The sequence below is a fragment of the Gigantopelta aegis genome, chromosome 9 (genome assembly GCF_016097555.1).
Source record: "Gigantopelta aegis isolate Gae_Host chromosome 9, Gae_host_genome, whole genome shotgun sequence".
Lineage (NCBI taxonomy): Eukaryota > Metazoa > Mollusca > Gastropoda > Neomphalida > Peltospiridae > Gigantopelta > Gigantopelta aegis.
In genome coordinates this window covers 74,623,004-74,638,768 of record NC_054707.1, presented here as the reverse complement: position 1 = coordinate 74,638,768, position 15,765 = coordinate 74,623,004, and the positions used below count along the sequence as shown (strand labels likewise).

General features: G+C 37.4%; 1 protein-coding gene across 1 annotated transcript in view; it reads right to left on the bottom strand.

Moving 5' to 3' along the window:
* Positions 1-15,765, bottom strand: part of LOC121380979 (oxysterol-binding protein-related protein 8-like) — a 144,039-nt gene that overhangs the window by 98,880 nt on the left and 29,394 nt on the right. The window contains exon 2 of the mRNA XM_041510038.1: positions 9,963-10,154. Within this exon, the coding sequence (XP_041365972.1) occupies positions 9,963-10,050 (88 nt within the window). The 5' untranslated portion in view covers positions 10,051-10,154. The remainder of the gene's footprint in view (positions 1-9,962; positions 10,155-15,765) is intronic.

Sequence of the window (15,765 nt, the reverse complement as noted above, 5' to 3'; positions counted from 1 at the left end):
CCTTGTTAAAACATAATAATAATACTCGCCAGATGTACTGTGTACATAACACAAATACAGAGACATGAAAATGTATATTACCATATCTAGGATGCCATAAAAGATTCATTCATTCATTCATCACAATATACAAACAATTGTAGATTTAATGCCTCTCACTATAGAAATACAATATTGTATATGCGTATATACATGTAGGTACATATTATATCGACCATGAACTCAAAATGTGACTGTTTAACAAGTATATTTCAATAAGGACTACTACAGGTAGAAACAATGTTTTGGAGGTGTTATTAAACAAACATTCTGTCCATATTCTTCTCACACATACATGTACTGTAAAAGCCTGCTTAGATACTTGGAAGTCAGCAAGGCTTTTAACACGTCTAATCCTATCCTTACATCAACAATCGAAGATGGACGATCGGATCAATAGTTTCATCAACAGGATAATGCTTCGTGAAATACGGATTTCTCTTCACACCATGTCACCTCATCAATATCAAACTACTTGTCTTGACACAAGCAGACTTAAACTCTGCCCACTTTCTACTGCTTTGGCAAACTGACAACCACATAGAAATGCATGTGACAAATGTTCTATGGACATCTTTCTTGTCCCAACCGGCCTCGGTGGCGTCGTGGCAGGCCATCGGTCTACAGGCTGGTAGGTACTGGGTTCGGATCCCAGTCGAGGCATGGGATTTTTAATCGAGATACTGACTCCAAACCCTGAGAGAGTGCTCCGCAAGGCTCAATGGGTAGGTGTAAACCACTTGCACCGACCAGTGATCCATAACTGGTTCAACAAAGGCCATGGTTTGTGCTATCCTGCCTGTGGGAAGCGCAAATAAAAGATCCCTTGCTGCCTGTCGTAAAAGAGTAGCCTATGTGGCGACAGCGGGTTTCCTCTGAAAACAGTGTCAGAATGACCATATGTTTGACGTCCAATAGCCGATGATAAGATAAAAAATCAATGTGCTCTAGCGGCGTCGTTAAATAAAACAAACTTTACTTTCTTGTCCCAACCCCATGCAGGGCCAAATAGGGGTTGTGTTTTTTAATAACACATGTATATTTATTAAAAAAAAGAGAGAAGCTCAAACTCAAGTACACAGGCACTCTTACAGATAAATGTATAAAAACACATACGTGTACATACATTTTATGTACATTGTGCAGACATATACCCAGAGTTTAAGCTGACATTCAATTTCACCAAATCACAAAATAAGAAGTAATGTTAAATTTGGTGAATATATTTTATTATTAATTCACCAAAATTATAAATAAAAAATTGCATGCTCTTTATATACTACTCAAAAGAATTTAAGGGTCAGACGATATTTTCGACATTATTTTCTGAATGTCAATTATATTAGCTAGACCATAATGTCACGCATGGTATTGTTCCATTTTGACGAAAGTGGGTCTAAGCAACCCATAAATGAATTAAAATTCACTGTCATTGACAGTCGACTAGTTCTAATGGCGAAAACATGCTTACATTTGCACGTAAATTAGGGCGAAAGCGAAAGGTCTGCTAAGTGCCCATAACTTGCTTTTTCACAAAGCGCTTCATTTGCACGCTTTGCATGTGTATTCCATGTTCCCAATGCTGAATTTCCGTATAATTGGAGCTTGCGTTCGTGTACGGTGCACACTCCAAATTCGACAATGGTACGACGTCAACTGACTATCGAAGATCGAGGAAGTGCTATTTCTTGGCTTCAGGATGGCAATACGCAAAGAAATGTTGCTCTGAGACTTGGTGTCAGTCAGAGTGTCGTTGGCCGACTGTGGCAACGGTACCAAGCAACGAATTCTGTTCGAAATCGTCCACGTTCGGGAAGACCCCGAAGCACTACAAATAGAGAGGACCGCTACATCACCAATATGGCTCTACGTCAACGCACAACCACTGCACGCCGATTACGTAACAATCTGCGGACTGCGACTGGAACTCGAGTGTCTGATCAAACCATACGCAATCGTCTGAAAGCCAATAATCTACGCTGCCGTCGCCAGGCTGTTCGACCACCACTCCTACCACGTCACAGAACGGCCAGATGTCACTGGTGCACACTTCATCTGCGGTGGCAACGTGTTCAGTGGGGTCGAGTGATGTTCACTGATGAGTCCAGGTTTAGTCTCCAGTTCAACGACGGTCGGGTTCGTGTCTACAGACGTCCTGGGGAGCGCTTCACTGACGTTAACGTTAGACAACGTCACCGGTTCGGTGGTGGCAGTGTCATGGTGTGGGGCGGCATCTCTATCCACCACAGGACCCCCCTCTATGTGGTGGATGGCAATCTGAATGGAATCCGCTATCTGAATGAGACTATCCGGCCGTTGGTTCTCCCAGGCCTTCAGCAGATTGACGGCGGGGCAGTTCTGCAGGATGACAATGCCAGACCCCACCGCGCCAGGGTGGTAACGGACTTTCTCAGACAACAAGGTATCGCCAGGATGTATTGGCCAGCATATTCACCTGACTTGGCCCCAATAGAGCACACCTGGGACGAATTAGGCAGGAGAGTTCGTCATAACCATGCCCCTCCGGCCAACCTTCATGATCTGGGTCAACTTCTTATCGCAGAGTGGCAGGCCATTCCCCAAGAGTTCTTCAGACGTCTGATCAACAGCATGAGGCAACGATGTGTCGAGTGTATTCGCGCCAGGGGTGGATTCACACACTATTAAACGAATGTTCTAATGTGTAAAATCCATGTTTGACAACCTTCAACTTTGACAGCATGTCATGTGACTTTCTTGTATACAGTGACGTTTATTTGTGGGTTTTTGTAAATATGGAACAATAAATTACATTTTTGGTGTAGTTTACATCATCAATCTAATACACTATGAAACTTATTTGGTTATAATTTTTTTTGACCCTTAAATTCTTTTGAGTAGTATATATCAACTGCCATTCTGTCTATTTCACTAATTGAAACTAAAATGTGGTTACTGATTTTCTTACGAGAGTCGTTAAGTGAATTATGCTTTGGATCCAGTTTATAACCTGCATAGTTTTATACATCATAACATGTATATATGTCCACACCTGTGCAATCCAATCTTTCTGTCTATACATATGTCTTGGGTGTTTTAAAGGAGGGGACAATTAAGGCATTTGGCCTGGTAACCATAGTCAACAATATATAATGAACATTATTGCTCAATATCAACAAGTATAATCGTATAGTTAATTAATAAAACGGTTAAATGTGACGGCTATTATATATTATGGGCACAGCCATTTTGTACCATATCCCAGTGAATACACCCTCTGGCGAGCTGGTGGTTACGTAATACCTAACTTGTCACATCAGGAATTAGTCTTCGAACTGAAGAAACAAAACATACCTGATTTTTGCGGATGCATCGCAATGTCCTGTAATACTATTCATCCCAGTAAGCTAACACCAAGTATATATTATTTTTCAATACAAAATAAACCACTATTGTCCATGTTGAAATAACTGTCTTATGTTTTGTACATAAATTAACCCACGTACTGAAATAATAATCGGAGTGTTTTCTTGGTTAATTGGTCTTTTCTTTCCATGGCCTGTACCCGTGGTTCCTGATTGGCAGGTGTATATTTAGACGTCCCCAGACACTGTGTCTAGACACATTAAAAAGACGTGCCACTTTATTAAGATCACAGGGTATTGTGTGATAATCGCACGGACACCCCTCAAATCGTAATGGACATTATCAGCCATCCTGCTGTAAGTAATTCTGTAAAACCGTTGATTAAGTAGATTTTCCCCATCTAAAATCACAAAACTGACCAATTGCGTAGTCCCAAAGAAAATAAAATTATCATTTGGGCATCATGAGTGGTCGTTTTCCTCGAACGTACCCTACCAATAGGCCTAATAATATGCTTTTTTTTTCTTTGGATTTTTTAAAAGAGTAAAATACTATATCTCCATTTCGTTCTACTGATGCAAATTGAAATATATTTAGTTAAATAGTTTATTATACTATCAAGTCATTTATGTTGTTGATGAAAGCGAAGCGCCTTGTTGTAAATTAAAGTGTTTGTTTACACTGTGCATAGAGGTGTTGGACATCACTTCGCCCCAAGCTATACCACCAGACGTCACAAAAACAAAACAAATCTTGAATGGCTTATGCCTACCCCCATACCCAAAAACAAAAAGTGGTATTTTTGTACTTTTCTTAATCACATCAATTCACTTCATGAACTCTATTTTGAAATCCTGTACCGGCCTCGGTGACGTCGTGGTTAGGCCAGCGGTCTACAGGCTGGTAGGTACTGGATTTGGATCCCAGTCATGGCATGGGATTTTTAATCCAGATACCGACTCCAAACCCTGAGTGAGTGCTCCGCAAGGCTCAATGGGTAGGTGTAAACCACTTGCACCGACCAGTGATCCATAACTGGTTCAACAAAGGCCATGGTTTGTGCTATTCTGCCTGTGGGAAGTGCAAATAAAAGATCCCTTGCTGCCTGTTATAAAAGAGTAGTCTATGTGGCGACAGCGGGTTTCCTCTAAAAAAAACAGTGTCAGAATGACCATATGTTTGACGTCCAATAGCCGATGATAAGACAAAAAATCAATGTGCTCTAGTGGCGTCGTTAAATAAAACAAACTTTACTCTCTTTTTTTGAAATCTTGTAGAACTGCATGCTGTTCTTAGGATCCTAAGTGGATTTGGGACATACATGTAGCACAGTGGTAAAGTACTTGTTTGATGTAAAATCGTCTGGGATCAATACCTAGCCTGTGAGCTAGCCCACTGGGCCATTTCTCATTCCAACCAGTGCTCTACATTCAGTTAACAAAGGCCATGGCATGTACTATCCTGTATGTACAATCACAGATGAAACAGAAAAACACTGCTTTTTCATTGACATGTAGTTAAATCTTAAAAATGCAAGTCTCGTATTAAATGTAGTTCCGAGAGATAAATACATATACAATGAAAACAATGATATGAAACAATAGAGATATTGATAGTCATCATCATCATCATCATCATCATATACACTACATGTAATAAGCACCCTGTGAGTACTGCTATTTAAAGCAATACATACATGTCTCCATCTAGGGCCATTCAATTGTCTTATCTCCTAAATTCAAGAGCCATAATTCTGTGAAAAATCTGTAAAATTTGATTTGTAATACAACATAATAAAGCAATACACAAAATTTCAGCTCAATATGTTGAGGCACTGAAAAAATAACAGTACAGAAAAAAATATTTGTCGAAAATTAGTAAATCGTCATGAAAGTCAAACCTGATTTGTAACTGTACATGATAAAGCTACATATAAAATTTAAAGAAAATAAACATCTGAAAAACTACACGTACACATGTATGTAGGACAGTTGGACAGAGAGACAGACAGAATGACAGACACATAGACAGAAGGACGAGATGAAAACTATAGTCCCCTCTGGTTGGACTGGTAGGGGACTAATAAATGAATGTGAATATATAAATTCAATTACCAAAAAGCTCATTTAAAATGTGTGTGCCATTATGGCTCTGCTCTACTGCAATTTTAGCTAGAGGTATCCTGACCAAACTTGCCAAATTGTATCCATATTTTGTGGTAACCTAGCTGTACATGGCTTATCAGACATTATGCTCCATCTGTTGCGGTCATGCTGACATCAGCACTCGGATGAAGTACAGCACATTTAATCAATCTATTTCCAAAGTGAAACACTAATGAATTATGAACAAAACAATCCTTACAAGTCTTAATGTTATTTCACATTGCATTGGAAAGCTCCTTCAAACATATATGCATTATTAAGCTGTATATAATTAACTAATGCACTGGCATTTTCAGCATCCGTGCCACTTGTTAACTATGAACTGGCAAGAACAACTGAAGTGCTATACCACATTGGATATGGTTCTGACCATTACACACATGAGTAGTGGTAACACGTATACACGATTGTTATGTAAACTGGAGGGAAAAGTCAATATCCAAAGTCGGTAGTGGGTAATAAAGCATGAAACATGTAATGATGAACCTCAGAGACAATACATATTCAGTTGTGTGAAATAGGATATACTGTTGGTGGCCATTACATACCATTTATCTTACAATGAGTTGTTTTAAAATGTATCAAATGAACAAAAGTCGGAGATGTTTTCTAAATGAGTTGAAAGATTAATGGTATCTAAAGGACAAAACTTAATATTCTATTTCCTATCCACAAAAACAAGGCTGAAAATTAATTTAAATATCTTTTCCAACTGAAACATATTTACAGTGTTTTTGCTAGTTAAATGATGTGTCACAGATGATAGTGCTTTCTGGTGGTCAAATAATAGCTACATATTTCTTAAAATAACAAGAAAACTATTAATCATATGTAGTATGGTCTGTTTGGGACAAAAGGGAACCGATGAGATTGACATGTAGCTATAATAAAGGAACTTAAAATTCATATAAAAACATATAGTTTCAAAACTGTATTACCAGTACAATGTAACTCAAATAACATTCTTAAAGAAAAAAAATTTCAGTGTAAATAAAAAGGTATTTTTACAAATTATATGTACTACCTACATGTATCGCATTCCAACCAAATAAACGTATACCGGTAGGTGTTGCATGGCCTCAGATACTGTGCATAGATTTAACATTGGGAATTAAGCTCTATGTAAGTGCAGTCCACACTGTTCAATATGCTCAAAGGCTGATTAAAAAAACAACCCCCCAAAAAAAAATTTCCTAAAACACGGCCAGTTATATATACACATGTACATGTATCTCCATTTAAATAAAAACTGTATTAGGTGTATACACTATTGGATAAAATTGTTGCAAATGCCAACTTTCAGATATCCTCATAAAGCTTACAACATGTTATATTCTTTAGATAATGCAGGAAGATATACGTTGGCTACTGCTATCAAGAAAATTATGTTTTCTTTAGGTTTTGGATATGTGTGGGTATCTCAAGATGTTGGGGATAAGTCATTATTTTTAGCCACATTCAAACAAAGAGTAAAAGATATACAAACACAACACTGGATTACGAAATGAATATGATATATATTGTAAATATAAATTAAATCTAGAACCTGAAAATTATATCTTACATCTTCTGCACTTGACATGTATAAAAAGGATATAGCACTGATTAGAATGGGAGGAGTGGGTCTAGCTGTGGACGAAGGTAGAAATATAGGTTTAAATAAAAGAGATAGGATTTGTAAATTATGTAATAAAAGAGAAGTAGAAAACTAATTCCATTTTATTATAAATTGTCCACAATATGAAACTTTAAGAGAAATGTATATACGTAGAAAGTTTTTAACAAATAGATCCTTGTATACATTTAATGAATTGATGTCTACAAGAAATGAAAATATACTAAAATATTTAGGTATTTATTTAGCTAAAGCATTACAGTTAAGAACAGAAAGAAGTGGTGTAAGTTACATATCTGGTGTGTAATGTAAATGCATAGAAGATTATAACTATGATGTTCATATAGTTGTACTTTGGAATAATGTCACCTACACAAAGGTTCAGTTGTTCAACAATTATACGCTGACTACACGTTGATAAACAGTGTGTATGTGGGTGAGGGTGGGGTATGGTAATAAAGGAAAATAATAAATATGAGAATAAATTATATGAATCAAAACTATAATTGTAGGATATAAGTTAATTTGTAGACCTATATGAGATAATGTACACCAAAAATAATTGTTAGAAAATACAAATATCGTTATTCTTCCTAAAATCTATATACAAACTAATTGCAGTTAAAAATATTTAGTTTGCTATATGAATTGTTGTACAACAGGTCCTTCAAATGTCACCTTTTGTTGTCTGTAAATGGGCTATGGCCTAAAAACGGAATAAAGAATTGAATTGAATTGAATAAACAAAAATACCTATCCCGATACTTGAGTTATGATCCGATACATATCGTGATACTTAAAGAGACAGACCCTAGTTTTTAATCACTACGCCATATTGTTCACTGTTATAGAACGGTTTTTGATATCTGCAATCAGACATTAGATTTTATTGTTTATAATATCTATTTCTGTATATCTGAAGTATTTAGGGTCATCCTGAGGGCAGGACGTAGCCCAGTGGTAAAATGCTCGCTATAGGATCGATCCCCATCAGTGGGCCCATCAGGCTGTTTCTGATTCCAGCCAGTGCACCACCACTTATCAACGGCCATGGTATGTGCTATCCTGTCTGTGGGATAGTGCATATAAAAAATTCCTTGCTACTAATAGAAAAATATAGTGGGTTTCCTCTTAGGTAATACCTGGGATCGATACCTGTCGGTGGGCCCATTGGACTATTTTTCATTCCAGCCAGTGCACCACTACCAGTATATCAAAGGTCGTGGTATGTACTACCCTGCCTGTGTGATGGTGCATATAAAAGATCCCTTGCTGCTAATCGAAAAGAGTAGCCCATGAAGTGGCGACAGCAGGTTTCCTCTCACAATAAAATGTGATGAGTGTATATCGTTAAATAAAACATTTCCTTCCTTCCTTCCTTCTTTGTCTTGGCTGTTCCATCAGTTACATGTAGATCTTACATGTAGAGTTGTATCAAAAGAAATGGGGGTTTCATCTAACAATTTCTAAACTATTGCTCTGAGCAAACCCGATGGTAAAAAGCTAGAAAAAGAAATTGAAAGCATGTATTTTCACACGAGTACTAGCAATTACTGACAGTGGAGAAAAACATTCTGTTCTCTGATTATAACCATTACCTCTAATGGTGTGCACAGAAACCTTTTTCCATTAATGGGTAATTATACATATTCCCCTACCAGCTGCGAATGTCCTCAGAGTAAAACTGAAGAGCAGTTATTTAATAACTTCTAAAAACACATAGTACCACATCTGTGCTTGATCGCTTGGTGTTGCCAACCCTTACTCAATATATACAACAACACAGGGTATGACCATATGACATGTTCCATCAAGTGTTGCTAATTAAACACCCATAAACTCCAACCAGGATCTAAACACGCATGTTATGTACAGGTACATATGTACACCATGTATTATAGGCCGAATCAAAAGCACATATTGATCTATTAAATATCAATATAATATGTTAGTTTAATTACTGTGAGTACTGTTAGCAGAATTCCTCTTCATCAGCTATGTAATAACATCATATTAATATATGCAGTACCTGGCATATGTCATAACCAGATAAAGAACTTTGCCAATTAATCATTCTATCTCTCACACACACACAACACACATAACTTTGATGGATCAATACTTGGCATGGTCAAAAGGGGAAGGTGGGTGGAGAAAGGTTGTAGTGTGAAGATTAGTCGGTGGAGTGGGCATGGAGTGGACATGGAGTGAGGACAGGACAGCATTAGCAGACCTCGATTTGAAGGTTTTTTTAAGGGAGTGATTAATTGCTTCCCAAACTTAGATTATGGGGAGTCATTTTAAGATATGACCATATAGATACAGAAATCATATAAATTCACATGCTAAGGGAGTTAATAATGGGAAGCAAGAGTGATAGCTCCCTTTAAATGTGGAGGTCGGCATTAGAATGGGATAACAGGGAACAATTTGTATGAAATTTGGATTAGTGACACTGCTAACAACTAGTTTAACAATGTAGAATTGTGTTGCAATCTCTGAAACTTGACTATAGAAATATGTGATGCAAAACTAGATGACAGGATACTGCTGCTCAGTGGTGCTCTCCTTCAAGTGGTGCCCAGGGCACGTGCCATACCTACCATACCATAGGTACACCACTGGGTGGAGATGGAAGGCAAAGTCAGAACTGGGGTGTGGAGGTGTGAGAATAGGTGGAGATAAGAGAAAAGGTCAGAACTGGGGTGGGGGTGTGTGAAAATGGGTGGAAATAAGAGACGTGGTCAGAACTGGGGTGGGGAGGTGTGACACTGGGTAAGTAAGAAAACTTGACTCACTGCTGTGGTCCTTCATCAGGTGCACCCTGCACGCTGCCACTAGTTCCGTGGCGGGTATGCTGGTGTTGCTTCCAGATGGCGTTGTCATGACTGGGTCAACTTGCTCCTTGTCGCTGTCACTGGATGACCACAGAGTATCTACAGGCAACTGAACATCACTAACACCTTCACGCAGCTCGTCTATGGCTGTTACTGCAAATTACCAGAAGAAAACAAAATCCATGGAGAACAATCTCTGCTTAATACAAGCTGATCAAATCACAATACAGTCAAACTCCATTACCTCAATGTCGAAGGGATCAAACCAACAAGCTTGGGGTATAATTGCAACAATCGAAATAGCGGCCTGCAAAAAGCTTCAGACCTAGTAGGTGAAATAAAAATTCAGCTGCTAAAACCAACAAACAATTCAGTCATTTAGCTTGTGATTCTGCACTAAATCTCAGAGGTCTTAAATGTTTCACCCAATATCTGTGTTGTCTTATTTTCAGAAGACCACGTTTTTTCTTAGTGGGACATGTTTCTTGTGACTTGCTATTTAAAACAAAATTAATAATAACCAGTTTCTGCCAGAGGGTAAAATGGGTATGGTGCCATACCCAGTTTTTTTGGGCAGATTTTATTTTTGTTAGTTAACCTTTTGACAAAATGAATGACTCTTATTATCACTATATGATTTTCTTAACCCTAACCCTAACTCATTTTCTTTCGGGAGGAGCCCCACCCCCCCCCCCCCCTCAAATATCCTCTGTTGCAGAAATGCCAACCCTAGTTGGGAGTGTCATAGGAATCCAGGCCTTCACAAATAGGAATCCCACCCCCCAAAATAGGAATGTTATCAGTGATGGCTCAGGAGTGGGTTTTTTTACATTTTGGTAAAGTCAAGTTCAAGGCCGTACCAAATCGGCAAACATCGGGGCTGTTCGGAAGACCAATTGCTAGACTGGTTTATTCTATATCGCCATGCTTGCTATGCTCACTATTCGGAATCCATAAGTTTAAAGAAGATTGTTAACAGTGAAGAGGGGAAAAGTTCCATTTCTCCAGTGTTAACAACATTTGTGCCTTCCAAAATACGATTCGACACCAAATATGCAAAATTACGATTTTCTTTCTAAAAATCGGAATTTCAAACAAGAAAATATGTAATAGCGTAATCTATGCTTTAAATTTGTAATGATTCTGCCAAATTCGTAATGGTTGGCATCTCTGCGGTTGACTGTGGTTGCATTCAATTCCATAGCGCCAAACCCAAATATTTTTTTCTGACATGAACACTGATAACAGCAGGCCATATTTCAGACCTTATTGTGCTTCCAAATAAACTTAACAGTTGCTAGTAAAAAAATTCCTCCATACAACTACATATATTCTAGATGAGTTGGGATATTGTGGATTCTTCAGATTATAACTCAGCTGCTAGAGAACAGACCTGAGGTGCTTGCATCATTGGATCGAACCACCTCAGTGAACCCATTCTCCGATTGTTTTTTTCTTTTTTACCCTACCAACCAGTGCTCCACAATTGGTATATCAAAGGCTGTGGTACATGCTGTCCTGTCTTAGACATTCAAATTAAGTCAAGAACGGTTATTCAGGTTATCACATGGTTATCACATGTCATGAAAGTCAAGACTGATACTTACCGGGTAATTTGTTCTAAACAAAATCTTACTTGACTAAAATTACACCACCTGAACTTTGATCAATTGAGTGTTATTTTGATACACTAGTATGCAGTATCAGTACAGTGAAAACATTGACGTGAATGAATGAGTGAATGAGTGAGTGAGTGAATGAATGAATGAATAAATGGATGAATGGGTGGATGAATGGATGGATGGATGGATGTATGGATTAATGATTGAATGAATGGATGGATTGGATGGATGGATGGATGAATGAATGAAGTAATGGATGGATGGATGGGTTACCAGGTTTGTATTAATGGATGATGGTTGTCTGAATCGATGGATGAATGAATGAATGGATGGATGGATGAATAAATTAATGGATGGATGAATGGAGAGAATGGAATGAATGAATGAATGAATGCTTTATGACACCCAGCACAAAGGAAAATGAAGGAAGGAAGGAACGTTTAACAGGCTGGTACAAGGTATTAGAGTCTAGTAGTAAAGAATCTACCATAAGCAGGAATAAGTACTGACAACTGTCTCACAGTGAGATGCGTTGTTCCCGTGAGATGATAAGGTTACACTGCTTCGTGCTGTAATAAGTCTACTATAATAGGGAATAAGTACTGAAAACTGTCTCACAGTGAGATGCGTTGTTCCCACGAGATGATGTGGTTACACTGCTTCATGCTGTAATAAGTCTACTATAATAAAGATTAAGTACTGAAAACTGTCTTACAGTGAGATGCGTGGTTCCCGTGAGATGATGTGGTTACACAGCTTCGTGCCATCGTCTGTCGTCATCTCCACGCTGTAGCCGTCAACGTCATCATCATTCACGATCCAGGCCGAGTGTCGGGTACTCAAGTTTGACCACTGAGTAATTGAGTACAATATTTTGGACTCATAGAGGCCCTTCTGTCAACAGTGAGGGTTAAAATCTTATTAACATTTGCCAAACAAAGTAACCAATATCATAAAATTAAAAATAATTCACAGTACATTTATAAAGTAATGACACAATCTGCACCCACATTTAGTCAATATTATGTAGAATTAAATTTTCATCAAATCGCTAATTAACAATGTTTGTTGTTCACCTTTATCCCAGTTGAGGTAACACGTAGCTCTAATATCTAACTCATTCAGAATCAATAAACAATGATCTAACAACATTTATGACACTCCAACTCCCTTCAGTATCATACAGCGAAATAACTCATCCAATACATTTAATATACCATACATATTCATGTACTAATCTTTATAATCTTCAAACTCCCATCAGCATACAGTGTAATATCTCACAACTCATGCAATACATTTAATATATCATACCCTCCTGTCATAACATATCCTACAGTAATAGAACACAAAATTTAACAAAATGTCACAACTTCAGTGTAATATAGGGTGACTATGGGCATTAACATATTAATGTTACATTACAAAAAAAAAAAAAATATATATAATATATATATGATGGATAACACAGTGTAACATCTCAACTCATGCAATACATTTAATATACCATACACACTTATGTAATAATCTTTATAACCATCAAACTCTACTCAACATCAGCCAGTGTAATATCTCATAAGTCTTTCAATACATTTAATATATCACACACACTCCTGTAATAATCTTTATAACCTTCGAGCTCCCGTCAGCATAGAGTGTAATATATCACAAGTCATGCAATACATTTAATATATCACACACACTCATGTAATAATATTTATAACCTTCAAACTCTCATCAGTGTAATATCTCACAACTCATGCAATACATTTAATATACCACACACACTCATGTATTAATATTTATAACTTTCAAACTCCCATCAGCATACTGTGTAATATTTCACGACTCATGAAATACATTTAATATACCACACACACTCATGCAATAATCTTTATAACCTTCAAACTCCCACCAGCATCAGCCAGTGTAATATATCACAACTCATGCAATACATTTAATATATCACACCCACGCTCATGTAATAATCTTTATATCCTTCAACCTCCCATCAGCATACAGTGTAATATCTCACAACTCATGCACTACATTTAAAGCTGCTATATCCGGAATATTTTTATTATTTAAGCATATAGAACAGAAAATCCAATTACGTTTGGTGCATATATGGCGCCACACTCCGCATTGGTTTCACTACGCTGGCTTATCCAGGTCAAAAACAAAGCCAGTATTTTGAAAGTGGGACACTTTTGACGGGCTCGTACCGATCTCGGTTTTCATTGGCTTATCACAAGTATAGAATTCCCCAACAAGAGATTTTAAGAGATTTCGCAATTTTTGAACAGGTTTTCCAGACTGATCATTGATTGAGGTTTCGTATCATATCTCAAAAACTAGAATATGCATAGACTTGAAAGAAAAACGGCTGATCCAGGGGTCGGTGGATGGATGGATGGACGGACGAAATTTTCAATAATAAATAAGTTGTTAGATACTCGTGACATATCACAGTGGAGTTACTAATTACGAAATTGTCTAGGGGTAGTGACAATAGGGTCTTGGGTTCGATTTACGTATTTACATACTTTTCAAGAAATCAAACTACATTTATTCAAATTACTTGGACTTGTAACGGTGTTTTTTTTTGATGAAGACAAAAAAACAGCACAGATCCCCATCCCACATTTATAAGGATCACTTTCAAAATTCTGTCTTTGAGGGTACATATAAACTAGATTTTTCAGACAACCAAGATGTCATTGTAGCGGGTTTCCAAGGCGCATGAACAGGGATTTCAGCGATATTCAAACGATAATCTAAGATGAGCGATTTTATCGTGGGCTTTTCTCCTATCATAAAAACCAAAATATAATTTTTTTGTGCTAGGACCAAGTTCAAAGCTACCAGGCGAAAATTAGGTTTCTTTGTCAAATGCACCGGATTCCTCGAATATCGACCCGTCAAAATCTTGTTTGACCTCTTTTGGGGAAGATTGTTTTTTTTTAATATTTAAAGCTGCAGTCCCGGGAATATTTTTATTATTTAAGCATTTAGAATGGATGATCCAGTTCTGTTTGGTACATAAAAGGTCCACCACATCGCAATAGTTTGGCAATGCTCGCTTATCTACATTATCTAGGTCAACTACAAACGCAATGGCCAGCTTTGTTTTTCTTAATTTAGCGGGACGCCAGTACAACTGGAACTTCACGTGATATGCACAGGCGCTGAGCTTCTCATGTGATTTCGAACAAATTTAACTGTTTTAATTGAGGGGTCGTCTCATATCTCCAAAACATATTTATATCTACAGGTATAGTATAACACCTTTCCAGGGGTTGGTGGGGGATTTGCTTGAAAGTTTAACAGTGGCCATCGGTTGGCATACGCGTTACATGTAAGGGGGCGAGAGGGGGTCAATAATTATGTAACGCTATAAGGGGAGAGGAATAGGGCGGTGTATTCGATTTACGTAACATTTATCAAGACTATGTTATTTCTATTCATTACTTAGACCTAAAAAGGTGGGTGTTTTTAAATGCACGGTCGGTCTAGGATCGATCCCCATCAGCGGGCTCGTTCCAGCCAGTGCGCCATGACTGGTGTATAAAAGGCCATAGTATGTGATATCCTGTCTGAGAGATGGTGCATATAAACGATCCCTGGCTAAAATAAATGTAGCAGGTTTCCAAGGCGCGTGTGCAGAGATTTTAGCGAGGTTGGGGGTTACAGACTTGTGTTGAGTGAAGTTTATATGGCGTCATGCTCCCCCAGAAAATATATTTCAATTTTGTTTAGCTTGGGTGTTTCGACCCCCAATACCCTGCCCCTTGATATATACCTGTTTCCTCTCTAAGATTGTATGTCTAAATTACCAAATGGTTGACATCCAAAAGCTGATGATTAAAAAATCAATATGCTCTAACATTGATGTCATTAAACAAAACAAATTAACTGTACCCTTTCCAAACGAAAGAATATTTATTTGAATTTGTTGATTTTAACACTCGTAAAATTAAGAAGTGAAAACGTTCAATGTCTACTTTAGTATATATATATATATATATATATATATATATATATATATATATATATATATTAACACACACACACACACACACACACACACATATACTTATAAAAATACATATATATTTAATATATATATATGATATATATGT